The sequence below is a fragment of the Ruditapes philippinarum genome, unplaced genomic scaffold, assembly GCF_026571515.1.
Source record: "Ruditapes philippinarum isolate M1 unplaced genomic scaffold, ASM2657151v2 ctg3642_1_1_1_1, whole genome shotgun sequence".
NCBI classification, from domain to species: domain Eukaryota; kingdom Metazoa; phylum Mollusca; class Bivalvia; order Venerida; family Veneridae; genus Ruditapes; species Ruditapes philippinarum.
In genome coordinates, this window is record NW_026864130.1 from 110,651 (window position 1) to 134,720 (window position 24,070).

The following is a 24,070-nucleotide window of genomic DNA, read 5'->3' on the forward strand; positions in this document are numbered from 1 at the left end:
TCTAATTTGAATAAAAGAATCAATAAGCTGTAATGTATGGAAAGCTGCATTTCCTATTATGGGGCAAGTTAAGTTGGTATTTTCTTAAAAAAACTGTCAGTTTTTTTAATGACACTATATATTCATTTTGTGACCACCTATAGTGTGTAGAATTTTAAGAACAAGATATCTACTTTGTGTGAAGTCAATACGTGTTTATATTATATTTACAAAGCTACTGTGTAGCAATTATCAATATTTTCTAATATCAGATTTGAGCATAGTGTATCTTTAAGGTAGTTTTCAATATAAAAAGAAGACCCTCATACAACATTAGATATTATGCATAATTAAGTACTTTTTCATTTGTTCATAATGTTCAGAAATGACGTACAGCTGAGCTACAATTTATGTCTGTAGAGACTGATACATAAGCCAAATCATGAGTGTTTGCCCTTAGAGACATGGTCCAAGTACTGACACCAGAAATAAACTGACTATCATGACCCAAGGTCCAGTATCACATGACCATTTTTAAAAGACACAGGCATATTTACAAAGTTAATGGCTATTTACGAATACACATAACCGAAATAATTCATAATTAATGCAAGATTGAACCAAAAACATTTTATCCCTAACACGTAACTTTACATGGCAAATTTAAATGTAAACAAAGCCAAGATACAACCAAATGTAGTAAAATTAAGCAAGTTGCAATAATATTGAATAAACACACGATGTAAAGATTGATCAGATAACAAATAGTCATCAATGGAATAAGAAACTTTTATCACAGTTGAAACAAATCAACATGGGAACAATAATTGACAAAAAAACACTAACCAAAACAACATTATAATGCTGTTCACAGTACAAGAGTGATAATGTGATGCTATTGTTTTGCGATGATGATCTGAGCCAATTAGAAGACAGTGGGTTGATTCCAAGGTGATTCCCTATGTTGTATGTGGGATACTTTTTGAAACAAAATGTTGCTATGCTAGTTGTGGTGGGAACCCGAGAGACATGCATTGAACGATTAGCCAATAGGCAGCAGTCGTAGTCAAGGGCAAAATGAATACAAAAAAAATTCAATTGAAGTTGAAATTGCCAATAGATCACACGAATAACTAGAGCCTGTGTAATTTGGTGAGGCGATTTGTCCAGGCTGTAAGAGGTAGTGGATCATGGTTCCCAAGATTGCACTAGAACGTAATTCCTGATAATAGCATGTGTACATGTAGAGCTTGGTAGTTAAGGAGAATTGTTTTAGCAGATACTGAGGGAATCTTAAAAAGAGGAGCAATTATGATTTAGGAATATGGATAACAATATACACAAGTAATACAATTTCATTCTGACGAGCTATTGACGCAAATTGATGATTTTTTTTCTTATTTATAATTCCTAGATTGTTTCGGTTCTTTCCATTTGGAACAATGATTACATAGAATGTGTTGAGGCATTTGAACAATCAGTAGACGTTTAGTTCTTTCCATAGATCGTAAATTGGTCAGCTGTCTTCATAACCTTCTGCCACATGTGGCTGGAGACATCACAACAGCTCTGTTCCCTCACTTGTATCAGAGCCAATCTGTTACTTGGTCTCATACATGTAATGCTCCTCTAGATCAAACTCACTATCTGACTCATTATCTAAATTTTGTTCTGTACTTCTAGTACTGCCAGCATTTATTTCTTCTCTATCTATATCAGGCACAGCATCACTTTCAATAGCACTGAGATCAATTTCATCATCTAGACCAACAAGGTTCTGTACCTCTTTTTCATTACCAAGTTCTCTAATGATTGGTGACCTATCAACCGTATTACCCTGTGTTTTTCCATCATTTCTTACAATGTTTTCTTCAGAATTGGAATTTTGTTCTTTCTGATTACCTTTTTCAGTTACTTCTTTCTTGACATGTGAGTCAGTATTACTTTTGATACTGTCGGTGCCTGTACCAAATTCAGTTTTATCCAGCTCAATTGTGTTACTTTTGTCACCTAAGTTCTTGTCTGTACTGTCTTTAGATAGCTTAGTGTTTTTTGTATCTGTAACTTCTTCTAAATTCTCGTTTGGTTTAGAAGAATTAAGGTGGTTTTCCAATTTCTGTTCACTGTCAGTCTCTGTAAGCAGTGCAACCAATTCACTTTTATTCTCTTTCTGCTTCTTTGCTTTCATTCTATCTTGATTACAATCTGAGTTTTCTGTTTTCTTCCTCTTTGTGGACTTTCCCTGTACCTTTGGAACTGACTCTTGAACTCTTTCTTCAGTCTTGTTATCTTTTGTCTCATTGGTTTTTTCTTCTACTGTATTTCCAACAGTCTTTGTAATATCATCATTTTGTGTATACATTTCCATTGTAAAAATATCACTGTCAAGTTTCAACTTTGTATCAACAGTTTTTGACAAAGTTTCATTTTTATCTGCCTTGATTTTAGAGTTTCTTTTTGTTTTACTGACCTCTTTATCACATTCTATACTATTTGTATCAGTTACCATGTCAGCCTCTATATTTGCTTCCATAAAATTCACTTTTTTCTTGGAAGCTTTCTCAATCTTTCCTGGACTACTGACTGAAGATTTTCTGACTGAAAATAAACAAAGCATAAAATCAGTTTTGTAGCCTTCATAGAGCTTCATCATATGTTAAAGATCTTTTAAAAAAAAACAACATTACTGCTCAAATAGTTACTGAATTTTTTATTTTAATTCATTCCAAATACACATTTCTACACAATTTACATTTTGAGGCAGTTTTATCACCAATGATATTTTGCAAACCCATTTTGATATTCCTAGTGGTGCTCATATTCAATTAGAAGCAAAAGGTATCATGATTAAATGGTATAATGAAATATGCAGGCAATATAATTGAACCGCGGTACAAAATCAGCATTCTAGTTTTTTTAAATTATTTTATTTTCCATTGTTGCATTTTCTACCTCTTTATCAATTAAATTTCTTGAACTTCCCATCCTGTAATTTTAAACTTGAAACTTAATTTTAAAATTAAGGGCACCCTATATGGGTCTATCATACAAGTATCCAGTGAGGATGAGTGAAAATTAAACATTGTGGCTGAGAAAATTAAAGATTTTGAACTTTTTGCAAACAAAAGCACTTAGGTTAACTGTGATAACATTTCAGGTTAAAGTCTGATAAAAAGAAAATTGAACAAAAAATTATCAGGGTTGCTTTTAGAAACTTTTGCAAAGATTTTTTTAAATATTATTGCCATAACTTAACCATGATAAAAAGCTGTGTCCCTGATTTTTGAAAACAAATAAAAACTATTTAGTGCCTAAAAATCATTTAATATTACAGTACCTCTTTTCTTCTTTGTTTCCACAACAATTAATTCTTCAGGCATAAAGTCAGAATCTGAAAGAAAAAATAAAATCCTTCTCTTACAGTGCCCATCCAAGTGTAAATGGTGGAGGTAAAAGCAAGTCAAAATAAGGTTACATTTTGCCATGTTTATTTTCATTTTTTGTTCTACTTTTAATAATCCAATACCAACATGGCACATGGATATTTTTATGAATATCCTTCAGAATGTATTGGTAATACTCAACTGATACAAAGAATTAAGGAGTAAGGCTGGTTTTATATTTTATCTTAAACATTTGTGGTTATCAATTTTTAGTCAAACACCATTAAATTAGACAATCTTTTGAAATATATAGCTAATTCACTTCATATTGGCAATGAAAGAATAAGCATAATATTACTTAAAAAAAGCGTAATCACTTTGTATTGTATTTCATTGAAGGCTTTTAATAAAAGAAGCATTTAAGTTGTATAGATAATGTTTTACATTTCTTCAGATTAAAAGAAAAAAAAAAAAAGAAAAAGGTTCAAAAATTATTCTTTATCCAAATCAGGATTTTAAAATATAAAATGATCACCACAAATGATTTGTAGGTCAGTATCTTACTTTATTTTCATTTGGAAAGCAAAAATGGAAACAGATTTAATTTAATGTGTATCATCATTTGATAAAGTACACCACTATACTTGGTCAGGTAGTTTCTGATCAAGTTTATAATTTTCAATGTACTGGGATCCTACATGTTTACCGGACAATCAGTTTACCGGACAAAATCTATTCCTGTCAAATAAGGCTTTATTTTTTGCTTCAATTCAAAATCATCCGGTCTGAATCATACACACACTTTCTACTGCAAAGTAAATAACAACAAATCCTCTCTCAGGCAAATATTGTTGATTCGGTTCTTTATTTACTAACATACCCTTTAGTTTACTAGTTATTCCATGACCTGGTCATGCGGGGGAATAATCTTTTCTGCGCATTCCCGAATATTGAGGCCCTTAATGGGTTATTTAACTTATTTTAGATAGATTTTACTTTTAATTTTTCTCAAAGTTAACCCAGGAGGCAATCGTTACATATTTTAAGTATAAAAAGTAATTTTAAATTTCGTTCAAACAATATCTTGTTGTTGTCTTTTACAAAGAAATGCAAATTTAAAAACATATAAGGAAACGGGTGACGCCCATGGGAGGAAACTCACCATGAAATGTACTAAAAAATGACTTTATGGCTTTTACAACATGCTACATGACGATCAAAAGGAAACTGTATGAGAAAGAACAGAATTCCATTTGAATATCAAAATGTGTCATACTTTTAAGGATCATGAAGAATCAATACATTAATTGAGTTAATAGTGTTTATTTCAATTACACCCCTATATTGGCCTCTTCGTAACAAGCATGGCTGCTGTGTTTATCTTAGTGTCATACTGTTTTTTTCCCAGTATCTTAACATTGCCATTCAATAGTCGTAGTTTCCTGCTGAATTTTAATTTAACACTTCAAAAAATTTGGAAACACAATGTCCGGTAAATTGAGTTGTCTACATGATTTTTCCCCTCTTTTAATGCCCTACTTTAAAAACACATTTCGACGGTCAAAAGTATAATTTTATGTTTGATAAAGGAATGTTTACGTATATCTAGAACCCACGATTATTTGGGTAAAAGTTCATTCTTTTCTATTATTTTAAATAAAAGTTACAACGAAAAAACATCATATTTTGTCCGGTAATATGTAGGATCCCAGTACACATATATAATTAACTATTTCAGTTCACAAAAAAATATATCATGGGTTGGGTCAAAAGTTAGAACATTATTTAAGGGATTTCCCTTAGATATTATATTATTATGCACACTTCTCCTAATTATTGCAACACTATTCTCCACTTTCAGACACATTCTGGAGGCCTCATTCACCTCCCTTCTCCACACCCCCCAAACCCAATTGAACTTTTAATTATATAACTTCACATCTGACCCTCAACAAATCTGTGATTTATCAAATGACATTACACCCAAAATTGATATCTACTTCCTAAACAATACCGGCATCAGAGTCATCCAGCTGACTGTTTATTGATTCAAGCATTTCTTCGACATTGTCCAGCAGTGCGTCTGTATGCTCTAGAACATCGTCCATTGTATCCTCGTCTAGAAAATTTACCTGTTCAACTTTGGATTCTTGTCCAGATACCGTCTTTGAACTCTTGCGCTTTTCAACTTTGCTGCCTGAAATACCTTAAAAGATTGCAAATCAACACTCAAAAATTTTGAAACTTAAATTTTAAGTTTTCAATTTAAAAAGTATATTATGTTCTCAGTTCTAAGCTTTGCTCAGCAATAACATTGAAATACTTCAACAGTAATAAGATTGATTCTAAATTCTATATAATCTTTTCCAATCTTTTCTTTACTTAAGGCAAGTTTATTTTTTCAATAGAGAATAAAATAATAAATTCAGACAATAACAAATTAAAGACTAAGAAATACCTTTTGATTTTGAGCTCCATGGACCTTTGTACCTTGAGGCAAATCCAAACAGTTCAATTCTCTCCTAAAAATAACAAACCAAAAAGCATCTTTGTATATATAAATATTGTGAGACCTTATTGATGACCTTTTCAAAGAAAGAGGTACTATAGGAATTTAAGTTAAGTCATTGATTCTACTGGGTCTTATTTTTTTTCTTATTGGATAGTTCCAGGAAGTAGACCAAAGTGTTTATAGTTTATACTGAATTTATTTTGGTGTTATTGTGTATGTCACGGTTCAGAACTGTTCACTATTTAGGGGAGAAGATGTGTAAGCGGCGGGATAGCTCAGTTGGTAGAGCCGCGGAACGGTATTCCGAAGGTCCCGGGTTCGAGTCCCGGTCAGGCTGCACATTTTTCTCACCCTGTGACATTTGGCGCCCAACGGGGGACCGTGACTAAATAGTTCAGAGTTTAATTCACATTGCTATGTAACTCTGTGAAATTCGAGGACGAATTTCCATATAGCAGGGGAGTATGTCACGGTTCAGAACTGTTCACTATTTAGGGGAGATGATGTGTAAGCGGCCGGATAGCTCAGTCGGTAGAGCCGCAGTACGGTATTCCGAGGGTCCCGGGTTCGAGTCCAGGTCAGGCTGCACATCATCTCCCCTAAATAGTGAACAGTTCTGAACTGTGACATGTGGGAGCTATATATGCTTATAGAAACACCTACAAATCCAAACCTGAAATCAATCAGTACTTAACAGTTAGTGTAAGGATTTTTGCTCAAGGAAACAACAGCTTGCCATTGTCTGACCCATGCATTCAGATATATATGCAAAGGTTACTTGTCTGAGTAAGTGGTTCAAATCAGCTCTAAACTTTTATCATTTTCAATCAAGCTAAAATTTGCATAAAACTTTCAGTGTTAATAAATGCCTGCCTAATTGCCATGGCCAGTGTAAAAACTCATGCAGAGCAAGTGAAAAACCAAAGATGTTGTTTTGCTGATATTGTATCTTTATGCCGATTTCTTGATCTTTTCATGCTAAAATCTTTGGTAAACATAGTTTTATGGACCTTCACAAGGGGAGTATGTTCAAATTAATGGCCACATAATTAATTGACCTTGGATCAATTTTGAGTTCAGATTTATTTTGAACACTATAATTTAACTCTAAAAGGGATGAATTTTACTTGGATAATTTATGTGAATCAAGTTAAATTTAATAAAATACTTAGTTACCTGAATTGTGCAGCTTCTAGCTCTCATGGCATTTTTCTTTGCAACACCTATTTCCTTCTTGTAGGACTGTCCCTTTTTTGATACCTGAAAGTAAAGACTTACCAGTAACATTGTATCTATTCCCAGACATTTACATGGTCCTTTAGAAAGATTTTTTTGTGGATTGAAATCTAGAAAATATGTCATCACACTAACCAAACATGCATTGCATTATCACTTGGGGAAAACATTTTTTTTTTAATTCTTGAAGTCCAACACGCTTCTTACTGGTACATACAATCTTCATAAAAACTCAAATAATAATTTTTAATATTAATTCTATACTAATGACGAGTTATACAAACAATTTTTTTCAGTGACTGCTGTAATATTAAAAGCTTTTCACAAAGTCTTCCACAGATATCTGATATTCTCACGGGCCACATTTATAATGTTACATTCTGGATGAAGCTGTGAGTAAATGAAGTAGCCTGGTCAGATCATACAATATTGACTGAATTTTATTCGTTTGAAACTGATTTCTCTCAAAATTAGTTGAACAATTCAGAACTCATGAAAAGTTAATAACATAATTTCATAATGGCAATGGTTAATGGAGGTCACATAGATTCGAAAAATTAACATTTACATATAAGAAATCAATTGGTAATAATTTATTTAACAGCTAAAAATTTGACCAACCTGATACACTATACCATCATCATCTTCATTGCCTGAAAACATTTTCAGATTGTCTGCTTTCACCCATGTTCTTGATACATGCTCGTCAAAGAATACAACATGATAATGGGTCTGAAAAAATAATCAAACTTAATTAATCAATTGTTACCATGCTGGAAAATAAAAAAATCGGCCAACTCTAACATTTTTTTATCTTAATATTTTTTTCTAAATTATAACTTGAATGAAAAATATAATGGATTAAAATACATTGTTTTTTTTGTTTTTTTTTTCAGTGGGGAGATTATTTATCGGCAGCAAAGTCAAAATAAATTGTACATACTGCACTAAAAACAATAGCACCTCTAGGCGGAGCATTATATGCCCGAAAGTGTTTTGTTTTTTTATATTAGGGATGAAGCATTTGTAAGACATTACATAAATTAAATAAAGTATTACCTCCTTCCAATAGCAATCCTCCTATAAAGTTTGAATATTGTGGGCCAAATAGAAATTAAGTTATGCTCCGGAAACTGTTTTCAGTTTTAAAGTAATAGTGACCTTGACCTTTAACCTTGTGACCCCAAAATCAATAGGGGTATTCTACACAATATGGACACTCATCCTATGAAGTTTGAATATTGTGGGCCAAATAGACCTTAAGCTATGCTCCGAAAACTGTTCTCAGTTTTAAAATAATAGTGACCTTGACCTTTGACCGTGTGACCACAAAATCAATAGGGGTCTCCTTCCCAATATGGACAATCATCCTATGAAGTTTGAATATTGTGGGCCAAATGGAACTTAAGTTATGCTCCGAAAACTGTTTTCAGTTTTAAGGTAATAGTGACTTTGACCTTGTGACCCCAAAATCAATAGGGGTCTCCAACCCAATATGGACATTCAGCCTATGAAGTTTGAACACTGTGGGCCACATGGAACTTAAGTTATGCTCTGGAAACTGTTTTCAGTTTTAAGGTAATAGTGACCTTGACCTTTCACCTTGTGACCCCAAAATCTATAGGGGTCTTCTACCAAATATGGACAATCATCCTATTTAGTTTGAATGTTGTGGGCCACATGAAACTTAAGTTATGCTCCGGAAACTGTTTTCAGTTATAAGGTGATAGTGACCTTGACCTTTGACCTTGTGACCCCAAATCAACAGGGGTCTTCTACCCAATATGGGCAATCATCCTATGAAGTTTGAATGTTATGGGCCAAATGAAACTGAAGTTATGCTCCGGAAACCAAATTGCTAACGGACGGACGGACGGACTTCCGGCCGAAATGGAATAAAGGGCCATTTCTTTTGTTATTTTCTATTGTTTAATAGAGGGCCAATGTTGTACTCTATTGTTACGGAATTAACTCTACTGTTCTCTTTTGTTCTGTTTACAGTTAGATGGCCCTCTATCCCTTTTCGGTAGTGCGGATAGACAGACGGACACCAGGGGGTATAACATAATATGCCCGAAATTCTTTCGGGCATATAATAAAAAGAAATGAATATAAAAAGTTTAAACCCACTACAGAAACATTTAAGTTCTTGCACAACATGGTCGAAATGCTCTTCTATGGACAATAAACAGTATTTGTTTTTTTTACAGAAAAATTATATTAACATTAATACTTATTACAATGAACAAAGCTTACTGGGATCATGGAGTCATCCGAGTCTATACTGAAGAAAGTTTCTGTATCTGGATCTATCTCTACCATTGCAGGCCACCTGATAAATCAATAGAAACATGTAACATAGTACAAGAAAGTGAAGTCACCTCCTCAAAGTATTAAATATTAGTTAGTTATACAACAAAAACCAAAATCGTTAAATAAATAATATTAAATAATATTTTTATAAACAATATTTTACCTACTGAACTTAACACAAAGACTATGGCATCACTAAATAACCCTTGAGTTTTAAGTCCTGAATAAACTTGAGGAAGCCTGGAACTCAAAACAAAGTTATTCTAGTTATTAGAACTTAGAACTCAAATTGATTTACAGTAAATATGTTAAAATTACAGTAATGAATGAAGAATGAAAACAGTAAAACCTAAATTTAAATACTCAGTAGGGGTTAAGTAATGAAAAAATTTTAAGATTTACCAGTGAATCAAACATGTTGTTCACATCTCTGAATGACATATATAAGCTTACATGAAAACAATAAAATCATAAATACTCTATTTACAAATTGTTCAAGCAGTGCAACAATATAGTAATTACAAGTTACGAAGTATAGGGTTATTAATATTTCCAAAAATAGTGTTGGCACATACATTTATATACTGTGGTATGGAACCCTCACACCATATTTTCTTTGATATTTGATCGAAATCTATAATCACATCATAAACAATTTACATGTATCTCATGTATTTCAAGAACTGTACAGATGTAAAACATGGACCTTTTGGATATATTTAATAAAACAAAAAATGTTATGAATGTTTGTAAAGGTAATTTTTGACAGAATCTCTAACAGAATCTTTAATTTTGTGTTTTTTTCATCACAATTGACACATGTAAATACGAAAAATGAGCAATATATAGCAATACAGGTTTGACGATATTGTTGCACTTGAGCATACCTTGTTTGTTTGGTTTTCTGTTGCATCAACAACGTATAGGTCATATGGCGCCGAAACAGGGTAGATGATTTTGACTTAAACCTCAGGTGTTACAAATTTCTAAGCAATACTAGTGGTCAAAACCTTCTTACCTGCTGGAACTAAGAGTTGCATAGATTCCAGTTAATCAAACCTATTTAGTCACCTCTTATGATTGCACAGTGACAAACAGTGGATACACTCTTATGCCTCAACCATTACACAGGCAAACCCCTCAGACACAACGGGCACAACAACCCAAATTAATTGAAAGTTTTAAATGCAATTTACCAAGGATAGCCAGTCATTCTAGCCCACACCACAGAACCTTCAGCAAATTTTGTGTAGATATGTTCACTTTCATCATAATTCTCCTCAGCCTTTTCACAACTGTTGTAGTTCTTATCTATTTATAAAGATTTAGAAATTCTTATTCATGAAAACCATAACATAAAGAATAGGCCATAAAAAAATCATAAAAGAAAGATAATAATATCATAGTAAAATTCCATAGAAATTACTGTTTTGATGTTTTAGTTGGGCACAATAATGTGACTTCACTTAATTAAGTGAGCATGAAATTTCATGGTTTTTCATTTTCATGGGTTCTTAAATTTGTGGACTGCTTATTTTTCCAAAAGTGAAATGTAAATAATGTGACACAGAATAATCTTATGGCAGACGAAATAAAATTTTGTTGGATGTTAGATTCGTGGTTTGACCACGAAAAAAAATTAGTGACCCATAATAATAGTTATTTTCCAGTATCCCCCAATTTTCATGAAAACAATATAGTTTTTTAAAAGCTTTAACCTGCTTGAACTGAAGGTGATTATAAAACATCCAAGTACAGTGCTATGATTCTATTTACTCATCTAGAGGCAAAAAGATTCAAGAACTTACTAGTGTTCATACTACATGTCCATCTTTCAGGAACGATTGTTGGGTCACTGACATCTGACAAGTATCTCCACTTCATACAGGTACTGTTACAACACTGAACCCATGTGCCTTATTCAAGAAAAAAAAAGAAACTGTTAAGTTGTTGAGATAGATCAACCTCAAAGATATGATAAAAAATGTGTTAAAATTGGCTTTTAAAACTTGTATCATAGAGTAACACAGCTTCAAATGGTCATGTTTTGTGTCAGAAAAGGGCAAATCCATTACATATGGGTTAAGATTAAAATCACTAACATTTTGTACAAAGTAGTGGAGTCTCACTCATTCTTTTCAGCACACAAATTGAAATCCACATGCATGCAGTAGTATTAATTGGTTCAAGAACTCTTGTGGCATACTGTCACATGCATTAAGGATGTTAATATAATTTTTTACCATTTATTTCAAGTTCTCTCTCTTGCATCTTTTGCTTCTTGCTTATCTTTGTCTCAGGTTTCTTTTTCTTTCCTGCCTCTTTTAATGCCTTTTTCCCTGTGTTTTCTGCTCCATGCTTCTTTACATCATCATAGAGCTTTCTTTTCTTCGCAGGTAATTTGTGGCTATCAAGTTTCTGTTTCTTTATCTGTATAACTTTTTCTACCATTGACACTTCTAAGAAATTAGGACAGTGACATATATCAAATACATGAATACATACCAACACATGAAATAAATGTTGGGTTTATAATAATAATAATTTTGAATGATGGCAATCCATAAAAAGCAACTAAACCAATATGAAATATGAGAAATCTGCAGGTTTAACTCTTTTCTTGGAACTAAAAGCTGGTTACTTCTCATGAAGAAAAAGAAAATATTTTAAGCATTAGTTTTGCATTGTGTTTTGCTTATCCATCGACATTGTCTAAAGAATGTTTCACTAACCTTTGGCTTTTTCAAATGGGAGTTGCTTTGGCTCAAGTTTTGGATTTTTGTTGACTTTAGAGATTTTCTTCTTTTTAACTGGAGGAATAATACATTTGGAATGCCTCTCTTCAGCATCTACTTCGCTTCCAACTGGTGTTGTCTCATTTTCGTCTTGTGCTCTGATAAAATGAAGCAAAATTATGAATCGCAAAAAGCACTATAAATTTTATATAGTAAACACACAAATTGTTCTTGTTACCTGATTGATTTTTTTTTAAAATTTTAATCAAATAATTCCATCTTTTAAGGTATCCCTTTTTTAATTTGCCAAAAATGTAATCGGCTGTAAATATTTGAAGTGTTTCTTAATTTTGAGACATTAGTGATATCACTTATTTATTAATGTTTCTCATTTGACACAAGCTTCAAATATTTCTTATCTGATACAAGTGGAATCACTTGTTTGAGATTTCTTCACCTTATTTGAAACACCTGAAACTCATCATACAATGTGTAGCAAGGAGTGTGAACCTTTGGTAAGTTTAACAGCACACGACTACCTATATCTAGAAGAAACCAACCTTTCTTCAACAGGTTCGTCCTGTATGTCATCAACTACAATTTCCTCTTCATCAGCATCAGACCTGTTTCCATTATCCTCCAGATTATTGTTATTTTCATCAACCAGCTCTTGTCTAACACCATTTACCTCTTCCTCATCCTCACTGGCATTTTCCTTTTCAGCATTATCACTTTCTTGACTGTTATTGTCTTTTATCTCATTACAACTGTCTTCATTCCCCTGTTCATTAGTGTCTATCTCTTTATCTTCATTTTCCCCTTTACTGTCTACATCTCCATCCTCTCCATGCTTTTCAGTCCCTCCATTTTTATTCTTTGCCTCCTGTGGCACATTGTCTTCTATCTCACTGTTGTCCAGACCAAATAAAACTTCATGCTCCTTATCATCCCCTTTAAGTAACAAAGAACCAAAAACAATCAAAATCATATTTCTGACACTATAAAATTGACTTAAACGTTAAATGCATACTCTGCAGGGTATGTAGGATAATTTAGGAAATACTTTAGGTATGTTACTGTAGGATAATTTAGGAAATAAACACCAAAATAATTATTACCTAACCTGACAATAATATAGAAAACAGAATGGTGATTTATAACATGATTTAAACATCCATGCTGTCTGACCAGGCTCTTTACTGTTGCCCGACAGACTTCAAATTTTCATCTTGAAATTCTCAAAAATCGACAATGGTTAGTTCCAAAAATGGAAGCTGGACAAGTCCATTCAAGAACTTCAGCAATTTAAGGGTGGTCAAATATCATAGGTTAACTGTTTATGTTCATTTTGAACAACAATTCTGTGGGATTTTTTTTCTGGGATTCAAAGTTTATGGGCCCTAATCATTCTAAATAAAGGGGGGATAGCATGGAGGATAATCCTTAAAGGCCCCATTATGCTCCAGAAAAGGTTTTATTCTTATTTCTCAAAAGCTTTTCATTTTTGGTGTACTTTTATAGTTTCCAAAATATTACTCATTGGCCAATTTACTTAATCATGTATTGCTTTTGCTGCTTTCTGGAAATTAGCAAAGTTATAGTGGTTAAGTATTTTGTATGGAAGTCAAAATACTACTTTGTTTACATTTTGCTACTTTTATGACAAATAATTTCACATTTAGCGCTACTTTTTTCAAGTGACAGGCATCAAGCATTCTCTAAAACCATTATTTAAATGTTATAAAACCAATTCTTGACCTTTCTAAAGAAGTAAAATCAATAAGAGCAAAGAAAAGAAAATTCAAATAAATGATCCATTTGTTGTATTATATGCATAATTTGCATGTGTCAATTAGTATCCTGTTAATAATTATAAGAAACATGCTGTAAATAAAGAATAAAATACCTGACCTAAAACAGAAATCTATACAACATAAAAGTCCACAAATATGGTAAAAATAATCTAAGATTAGAACCTTCAGTATTTTCAATCATTCCTGTACTTGGTCTAGGACAGGATTCTTGAGTAGAAACTTTAGTTTTCTTTCCTTTTTTCCCCACTGTTATACTGTACTTCTTTTTGACTGGCTCTTTTTTCTTTGAAGGTGAAGTTGCCTTAGGAGCCCATTCTGAAATTCATAAGGAAGGGTACATATTATCTCTGTGTCATTTCAGTGGAAAGTAAATTATGATTCATAATTGCTTTTTGAATTATCTATCTGTGTCTATAGATATATGAAATATATTTTTCTAACATTTCCTTTCATTAAATCCCATTTTTAAGCACATTTCAAAAATGTTATTGATCTAATTTCCTACTTAAGCTGATTCTTGGAAGAAGTGACTTGAAATGTTAAAGATTAAAAAAATGTTAATAACTTCTTTATAGTGTAAAAAATATTTATTATTACTCATAACAAGACTTAAACCCATGCTATGGAACATTTGCAAGCTTCACCAAGCAAACAATAAGTATCATAATAGCTTTAAAAGAACATACCATCAATATTTAGATTCATTGCATTTTCTATTGTAGCATCAAATATGGCTGTATATTCCTCTTCAGTTAAGGACCTTACTGGAAGTGTCTGTAATCAATAAATATTTGTGTAAATTATATCACAACAAAAATCCCTCCAAAAAAATAACTAAATCTCTATGCTTTTGAAGTTGATTTTAACAAAACTTTTGTTTAAACAAAATCTGTGCTTGATAGTTAAATAAAAGCAACAAGAAAAAGGGGCATAATTCTGAAATTATGCCTTGCAAACTTACCTTGCCTTGATAGCCAATAAATACTTTAATTTGAAGTGAAGTAATTATAACTGTTTTTGAGAAGAGTAAAATATTCAAATTTAGAAAGAACTGTGTCCAAAGGACACAGATGCCCCCAGTTTACTGACAACATATACAAGGTATATAGTGAAAAAAACAACAAAGGGCCATAATTCTGTTAAATTTGGTCGCAGCAAAAATTCCTTCCTTTACTTCCATCTACACATTAAGGTTGTTCATCCCTGGAAGTTTAAGCAAAATCTGCCATCCGGTTTAAGAGGAGTTGCATTTACAAAATTTCTATATGGTATATAGTGAAAAAATCAACAAAGGGCCATAATTCTGTTAAATTTGGTTGCAGCAAAAATTCCTTCCTTTACTTCCATCTATACATTAAGGTTGTTCATCCCTGGAAGTTTAAGCAAAATCTGCCATCCGGTTTAAGAGGAGTTTGTTCACAAAATTTCTACATAGTATATAGTGAAAAAATCAACAAAGGGCCATAATTCTGTTAAATTTGGTCACAGCAAAAATTCCTTCCTTTACTACCATCTACACATAAAGGTTGTTCATCCCTGGAAGTTTAAGTATAATCTGCCATCCGGTTTGGGAGTTGCGTTCACAAGATTTCGGGACGAACGGACAGACAAGGGCAATGCTATATGCTCCCACTTTGTGGGGGCATAAAAATAAAGGAAATAATGAAGCAAAAATGGCTTTTGGCTTTCAGGATTATATTCTACAAATGCATTTCAACTATGAAAGTGGACAAGTCCTCCAAGTTAAGTGCATACCTTGAATATTTTTTGAGAAATATACCTTTATAAAAAAAGTTTACCACTAAATTCAGTCAAATGGAGACATAGAAAAAAATGAATTAAAATGCTACCTGCCCTTTAGAAATGCATTCAGATTCACGAATTGAACAAGTATTCCAAGTCTAAAGTGAAACAGTTTTTGAGAAATTAACATAAGAAGTAAAAAACTAGAAATGTGTCCATAGGACACGGATGCCCCCACACGCCACTGTTCTGTCAATCTTATGACTCTAGGTCAAATATTTTTTGGACTACATGTGCCACAAGTTGAAAACTAAAAATCAACAAAGGGCCATAATTCTGTTAAATTTGGTCGCAGCAAAAATTCCTTCCTTTATTACCATCTACACATTAAGGTTGTTCATCCCTGGAAGTTTAAGCAAAATCTGCCATCCGGTTTAAGAGGAGTTGCGTTCACAAAATTTCTACATAGTATATAGTGAAAAAATCAACAAAGAGCCATAATTCTGTTAAATTTGGTCGCGGCAAAAATTCCTTCCTTTACTTCCATCTACACATTAAGGTTGTTCATCCCTGGAAGTTTAAGCAAAATCTGCCATCCGGTTTAAGAGGAGTTGCGTTCACAAAATTTCTACATAGTATATAGTGAAACAAGAGCTGTCAGAAGGACAGCGCGCTCGACTTTTTTAGTGCTTGCCTATAAAACAAAACTTTGACAGTTAAGGGCACACAAGACTTTAACTAGGAATTTCTAAGTACAAATCAAGAAACATTTTCACAGAGTTATCTTCTCTTGCTTACAGATAGGTCTCATGATGGCACATAAGAACTCCAACTTCCAAAGTAATATCTCAAATGGTTAAGTCAACAAGTGGACAAGAATGAAAATCTTAACTGAGTTTCTAAGTCAAAAAGGGCCATAATTCAAATAAAATCCTTAACAGAATTACCTTCTCCTGCCCATGTTTTGGGACCATGATGGTAAACAAGTATTCCAACTTTCAAATTAATATCTCAAACAGTTCAGTCAAAAAAGTGGACTGGTACTAAAAACTTAACCAAGATTCTAAGTCGATAAAAGGCCTTAATTTTTAAAACAAATCCTTGACAGAGTTACCTTCTCTTGCGTACAGATGGGGGTAATGATGTGAAATAGCATTAAAAGTTTCAAAGCAATATCTCAAAGGGTTAAGGCAATAAGTGGATTTACCCATATTCAATGTATTTTCTAAGTCAAAAAGGGGCATAATTCTGTCAAAAACCTTGACAGAGTTATGTCCTCTTGTCTGTTGATGAAGGTCGTGATGGTAAACAAGTATGGTCAGTTTCAAAGCAATACCTCCAATGGTTTTGAAATAAAGTGAGGTGGTACAAAAAACTTAACCAAGCTCAATACACTTTCTAAGTCAAAAAAGGGCCATAATTCTGTCAAAAACCTTGACAGAGTTATGTACTCTTGTCTGTAGATGGAGGTTATGATGGTGAACAAGTATGGTAAGTTTCAAAGCCATACTTGTAATACTTCTGAAATAAAGTGGGGTGGTACGAAAAACTTAACCAAGGTGTGACGCCAACGCTAACGCCGACGCCGACGCCGACGCCGGGGCGAGTAGGATAGCTCCCCTTTTCATAGAAAAGTCGAGCTAAAAATCAACAAAGGGCCATAATTCTGTTAAATTTGGTCGCGGCAAAAATTCCTTCCTTTATTGCCATCTACACATTAAGGTTGTTCATCCCTGGAAGTTTAAGAGGAGTTGCGTTCACAAGATTTCGGGACGTACAGACAGACGGACGTTCTAACAGGAGAGTAATAATGTGGCTACTCTATTGTTCTCTCTATTGTTCTTTTTAGCCACACAAAAGAAAATAGCCATATAAAAGCATTACGGATTGAATAACATCAAAGAGAAAGAACAGTTACCTATTGTCCCTCTAGCCACATAATTACTGTCCTGTGAGTGCGGACGGACAGATGTACGGACACTCGGACGGACAAGTGCAACGCTACATGCTCCCACTCTGTGGGGGCATAAAAACTTAAAAAAGGGGCATGACTTTGCAAAATTAATTTTCAGATTATCAACCATTCTATAATGGTGTCATATTTTGATATTGGATATTTATATAAAGTTTTAAGTGAATAACTATGATAGTTCTGAAAAATGGACCTTAACAAAAACATTTACCACAGTTAAAAAACCAAGTTGAAAAGGGAGTATAACTTTGCAAAAAATATTTTTATGATCATCTGATTACCTGGAAATGGTGTACTTTTATGGCAATAAACTTGTATACCAAGTTTGAAGTGAATAGCTTTTAATTAGTATCTAAGAAAATGGACCTAACATAAAGGTCAACCAATTTACTCAAGTAAGAGGATCATGACAAAAACTGCACTTTTTATCTTTGAAAAGTGGAGCTAAAAACATTTCTTACCTGTTTTTGTTTTTTTTGACAGTTTATTTTACTGAGTAAGTATAAAAATAATTTTTATGATAAAGTCCAGTACAATGTACACAGTATTCAAATAGAAAATAACATGTTAAAAAGAACTGCACCCAGTGAGCATAGGATTTAGTTAAAAATCTCTAGAGCTGCTGAATACCTCTCCGCAACAACCCAAATCTTTGTCTCCCAAAGGGTGTTTACTCTTGGTGATGAATGTTAAATCATAAATTATTTCATTCTGCCAATTCACAAATTGATGTTCTATTAATTAATCAAAGTATTTAATGGAAAAGTTGGCCTAATACGACACAACCATGTCAATAACTGCCATTAGCATTCAAACAGTTGGGAAAATCATTCAGAATTACCTTACACTACATCTCTGCAATATTTTATTTTTTCATCTTTTTGGTCCTCTGATGTAGATAATTGTTATGATCAAAACTAGTAGACATTAATAAATTGTATTAACCTACTAGGTTATCACTTTTCTACTGTTCATTCTTTTCTGACTTCAGTTTTTCTTCTTCATCTTTTTGATAAATGGTTCCATTATATAAACAATAGAAACACTGATTTTCAAGACTTACTGTTTTGGGTTCTTTTGGCTCTTTCTTTTCTTTTATCTTTTTTGGCTTCTGGACCACACTTTTATTTTCTTTTTTCTTTTTTTCTTTGGCATTGTTCTGTTAGAAATAAGTATAATAGGCATGTATGTCTATGAATATCTTAATCAAATTAAAAAAACACATGCTGCTGTTGACTATTTACAAATTTAAATTTTTAAAATTAAATTTATGATAATTATTACAGTCAGCAAACTTAATCTTTAAATAGCAAGGATGTGCAGATAGTTATTAATGGGTTTTTTTTAACAGTGGAGCTAAAATTGAAATAATGAAACCAATTTTAAGAGATATTTTTACCTTGTTTTCATCATTTTTCTGAATGTCTGATGCTGGTGTGACACTGAACTCTGTCTTTGTTTTGGTCTTCTTTTTAATAACCTTTCAATGAAACATAATGATACACAAAATATAAATCCTTCACAATTAATTAAAACATCTAGTTTGACCTTATTTTACAACATTTACAGTACTTTTAACTTGATATCATAGACTTTCATCTTTAAAAAAAAACCTGTTGAATACTTATATCTGTTTTACTTAACTTAATGTAGTTAATTAAACCTCCAGCTTTTGAATCATGTAATCACCCAATACAAATCATAATTGGATTCAATTTATTCTTCTTTTGATTTGCCAGTTCAAAAATTCTGTATCAATTCCATATTGTACACTGTCCAGCCTTGTTTTTTATTTTCAGAGTTTGAAAGTACTTGTCCAGTAGTATTTAGCATTGTTCTCAAAAATGTTTAATTACATCATTATATTATGTACTAATAGACTACAGACTAACAGGTCAAGTCAATATATATTTTCATTTAATCATTATGTACCTTTATCAATAAATTTTTGTATATTTAGAAATTCACTTTAAATAATTTTAAATCTCCCAAATTTTATTTATACAAGTTATAAGTCTATAAAATTTAGTAAATTAAATGTTATTCTGTTAAATTTAAGGATAAGCGTATTAATAATCATTAATTTGATATTTTTTGTGTACTATTATAAATAAAACATATAATTATATTGTCTCTCAGGGTAAAAGTGCATATTAGCAACCTAAGAACTGAAATAACACCCTGAGAGACATGTGTATTTTGTGTTATTATACCAAACCAACATTTTAATGTAATTATTCACAGCAGCTAGGATGCATTACTTACATAATTTTAACAGAGCGGCCAATATTAAAAAGTTCACATTAGGTATGATAATATTAATGTAACTTATAAGAATATGGTTAAGTTGTAAGAAAGATACATTTTGTACAATTACGACACGATACCTTTTTCTCTGATACAGTTGTTGAAAGTTGTTTGGCTTTTACATGGTCACCTTCCAGTCCATCATTTTTGTCTGCAATTTTTTGTTCCTGTAGAATGATGAACGACAGATAGTGACACTGAGATGGTTTGACAAATAAAGTTACTTGTTTTTTTTTCTATTTCTGACCATTGCACCATCAATTTCATTATTTTTTTCTTGCAATTATACTTTTTTCTAATATCAAATTATCAAATCTTTTTTATCCATTTCAAATTATAAATTCCATGTATTATAATCTACATTATACTTTATGTTTGTAAATTAGATAGTCTTATAATAAGTGAAAGGTTACCTTTAAAAGACTTGTTTTGACATTGTCTCCAGACTCCGGTACACCTTCTGGCTTGAAGGTGTCCTTTATTTCAGCACTTTCAGTCTTATGATCTCCACTTGGATTAGCTTTCAGAATCTGCTTTGTGGCAGATTGAACATTACTGTCACCATCAGCTCTTATTTCTACAGACAAAGGCTTCTTCTTTGCCTCTATCTTTTCCTACACAGAATGATGAATATAGGCAAGATAAATTGATCAGTTAAAGTGTGCCATATTTTTTTTAATTTTCAAATGTCAAGGCTTTATAAAATAAAGTTATCTTTTTTCTTCTTTTTTGTCAGTCAAAAACTTAATCTTCAAAATGGGAAATTATTATGTAAAGCAATACTCACTTGTGCACAAGTGAAATGTAACTCTGAATCCCAAATCAATGGAGCAATTTAACTATGGGCATGTTGAAAAAGCAGTGTTCTTTCCTTAGTGCCCTTACACCCAGTCCAAGGTCAATGCAGTGGGTTTTTTTAATGCAAAACTAGAAGATATGGCCAATTAAAACATATCCTTAAGAAATAATTCGACCCTGACCTGTTCCTATCAGATGGGGTTGCATTACGTATGACCCAGCAGTGTATTGGTAAATTCCCCTGCAACATGTGTATGGCACACCTGCTAATTCTAGTCAATATACCTGCCTACTTTAATAAATGCCTATTTTTCCCCAAAAAGATTACTATTTGACTCCCTGCATCAGTGTGTGATGAAAAAAAAAAAGAGACTTAATAGTTCTAATGCAAATTGTCAAGTTGTAAAAATACTTAACTAAAACTAATCTGTTTAATTCAATTTCATATCTACAATCTTGTCATAAAAGCTTTTTCATTTCAGCACCTGTTTATCTGCTTGTGCTTTTTTAACATCACTATACAACATACCTGTTTTCCTTTGTTTTCAGTAGAATTTGATTTCTCACTGGAAGGTTTAGCTGGCACTGAAATATATGACAGTAATAAAATATAGTTATAATTTCAGGTACAAAATATTTGATCAAATTAACAACATTTCATGTATTAACAAACAAAAGGGTTGTGATGATGATGACCTTTATATCATTCACCCGATTATTAAGGAATAACAAGGATCAGTCAATAATGTTAACAAAATGAATGATCAGCAGATATAATGTCTTAATCTTAAACTGATATCATTTATTCATATCTGCGTTTAAAATAGTGCAAACAAGGGGTGCCAATCTCAAGTGTAATTGCGTAAAAATTGTTGTCATGACTTGTCTTTTTTTAATAAAAAATTGAAAGGTAGCTAGATTGTTTTTTTTTATAGGAACAAATCAGCGACTCTCATTTTCAGGTGTATTTTGGGGTTATATATAATAGTGCATCCCCCGCCCCATCAGAATGCTGCTTGAACAAAGCCAGGTTTATGAAAGAAATAAATTATTCTTTACAAAATGATTTGTCTGCACTCCGTAATCAACTTTATACATAAAAAAATTCAACCGATGATATTCTTTGAACGAAAATATTTATTAACAGCAACAAGAGTATTGTCCCCTTCAATTCTTTTATTTTACTAAAGTTCACAATTACCTCCCTTCAGGTCCAGTGCTCATGTAAATAAATAGGCCGACTAGACATTGTATGCTTTTTTGAGAAAATTTATCAATTCAGATGCCAGATTTTCACGCACCTGTTTCCATAATGTGCACAACCTTTTAAACAAGAGCCATGTCAACATGGCCATCCCCCGCCGAAAGTGTTTTCTCATTGGAAGAATGTATATGTAGTAGAGCAGAATAATTCAATTTTAAGAGGTGACTATTGGTAATGAAAACTGATGGCTGAAAGGATTACAGATTTGAACCTATGTGAATACTGATGGCTGAAAATAACAAAGGGCAATAACTGAAAAATAATGCAGGGTAGGTTATCATTCTTGTGTGCTGCACCCCTCCTCAGTAAAATCTATCCACCTATGAAGTTTCAAGATGATACATGTACCTCAAATACTTTTTTAAATAAGCTCCGGAAAAAATAGTATGAAAAAGAACAAAGGGCAATAACTCAGAAATTATATAGGGAAGATATATCATTCTTGCGCACAGCATTCCTCCTCAATAAGATCTATCCACTTATGACATTTCATGTTGACATCTCAAACACTTTTGAGTTTTGCTCCACTCAGGTGAAAAATTAAGTATGAAAAAATAACAAATCGCAATAACTCAAAAATTATGAAAGGTAGAGTTATCATTCTTGTGCACTGCACACCTCCTGAGTGAGATCTATGCACCTATGAAGTTTCATGTTGATATCTCAAAATTAATTTTGAAAAATAACAAAGGGCAATAACTCAAAAATTATACAGTGTAGAGTTATCATTCTTTTCACTGCACTCCTCCTCAATGAGATCCATCCACTTATGAAGTTTCAAGTTGATACCTCAAAAACTTTTTTGAGATAAGCTCCCGACAAAATAGTATGAAAAAGAACAAAGGGCAATAACTCAAAAATTGTAAAGGGAAGAGTTATCATTCTTGTGCACAGCATTCCTCCTCAATAAGATCTATCCACCTATGACATTTCATGTTGACATCTCAAACACTTTTGAGTTTTGCTCAACTCAGGTGAAAATTAAGTATGAACTAGAGGATGCTTTTGTAAAAAAGCGCATGTCTCCCCCACTGCTGAGAATAACTGTGACCTTGACCTTTGAACTACTGACCCCAAAAACAATAGGGATCATCTGCTCAATAAGACCAATCATCCTATGAAGTTTGAGGTCTGTAGGTCTAAAGGAACTCTAGTTATCATCCGGAAACGAGAAATTGACCAACTGTCAGTGTGACCTTGACCTTTGACCTACTGACCCCAAAAACAATAGGGATCATCAGCTCTATAAGACCAATCATCCTATGAAGTTTGAGGGCTGTAGGTCAAAAGGAACTCTAGTTATCATCCGGAAACGAGAAATTGACCAACGGTCACTGTGACCTTGACCTTTGAACTACTGACCCCAAAAACAATAGGGATCATCTGCTCAATAAGACCATTCATCCTATGAAGTTTGAGAGCTGTAGGTCAAAAGGAACTCTAGTTATCGTCCGGAAACGAAGAATGGATGGACGGACTGACGGACGGACTGACGGACGAACAGGGCAAAAACAATATGTCTCCCCCCAGTTTGAGGGTTGTAGGTCAAAAGGAACTCTAGTTATCATCCGGAAACGAGAAATTGACCAACGGTCACTGTGACCTTGACCTTTGAACTACTGACCCCAAAAACAATAGGGATCATCTGCTCAATAAGACCATTCATCCTATGAAGTTTGAGAGCTGTAGGTCAAAAGGAACTCTAGTTATCGTCCGGAAACGAAGAATGGACGGACGGACGGACTGACGGACGGACTGACGGACGGACTGACGGACGGACAGGGCAAAAACAATATGTCTCCCCCCGAGGTGGGGGAGACATAAAAATAACAAACCGCAATAACTCAAAAATTATGAAAGGTAGAGTTATCATTCTTGTGCACTGCACACCTCCTGAGTGAGATCTATGCACCTATGAAGTTTCATGTTAATATCTAAGAGGCTTTTTGAGTTATGCTCTGGACAAAAATTAATTTTGAAAAATAACAAAGGGCAATAACTCAAAAATTATGCA

The 24,070-nt window shown here is 32.9% G+C and overlaps 1 protein-coding gene across 1 annotated transcript in view; it reads right to left on the minus strand.

Annotated features, from left to right (window-relative positions):
* Positions 1-1,579: 1,579 nt before the first annotated feature.
* The window catches only part of LOC132724516 (uncharacterized), a 40,739-nt gene continuing 18,248 nt past the window's right edge, over positions 1,580-24,070 (minus strand). The window contains exons 3-21 of the mRNA XM_060709383.1: positions 21,322-21,377; positions 20,408-20,608; positions 20,075-20,161; positions 19,087-19,167; positions 18,751-18,846; positions 14,659-14,746; positions 14,135-14,287; positions 12,719-13,109; positions 12,156-12,316; positions 11,667-11,882; positions 11,232-11,339; positions 10,620-10,734; positions 9,367-9,442; positions 7,732-7,842; positions 7,051-7,134; positions 5,821-5,884; positions 5,377-5,559; positions 3,317-3,370; positions 1,580-2,577 (exon numbers count right to left, since the gene is read on the minus strand). Coding sequence (XP_060565366.1) covers positions 1,580-2,577; positions 3,317-3,370; positions 5,377-5,559; positions 5,821-5,884; positions 7,051-7,134; positions 7,732-7,842; positions 9,367-9,442; positions 10,620-10,734; positions 11,232-11,339; positions 11,667-11,882; positions 12,156-12,316; positions 12,719-13,109; positions 14,135-14,287; positions 14,659-14,746; positions 18,751-18,846; positions 19,087-19,167; positions 20,075-20,161; positions 20,408-20,608; positions 21,322-21,377 — 3,323 coding nt within the window. The remainder of the gene's footprint in view (positions 2,578-3,316; positions 3,371-5,376; positions 5,560-5,820; positions 5,885-7,050; positions 7,135-7,731; positions 7,843-9,366; positions 9,443-10,619; positions 10,735-11,231; positions 11,340-11,666; positions 11,883-12,155; positions 12,317-12,718; positions 13,110-14,134; positions 14,288-14,658; positions 14,747-18,750; positions 18,847-19,086; positions 19,168-20,074; positions 20,162-20,407; positions 20,609-21,321; positions 21,378-24,070) is intronic.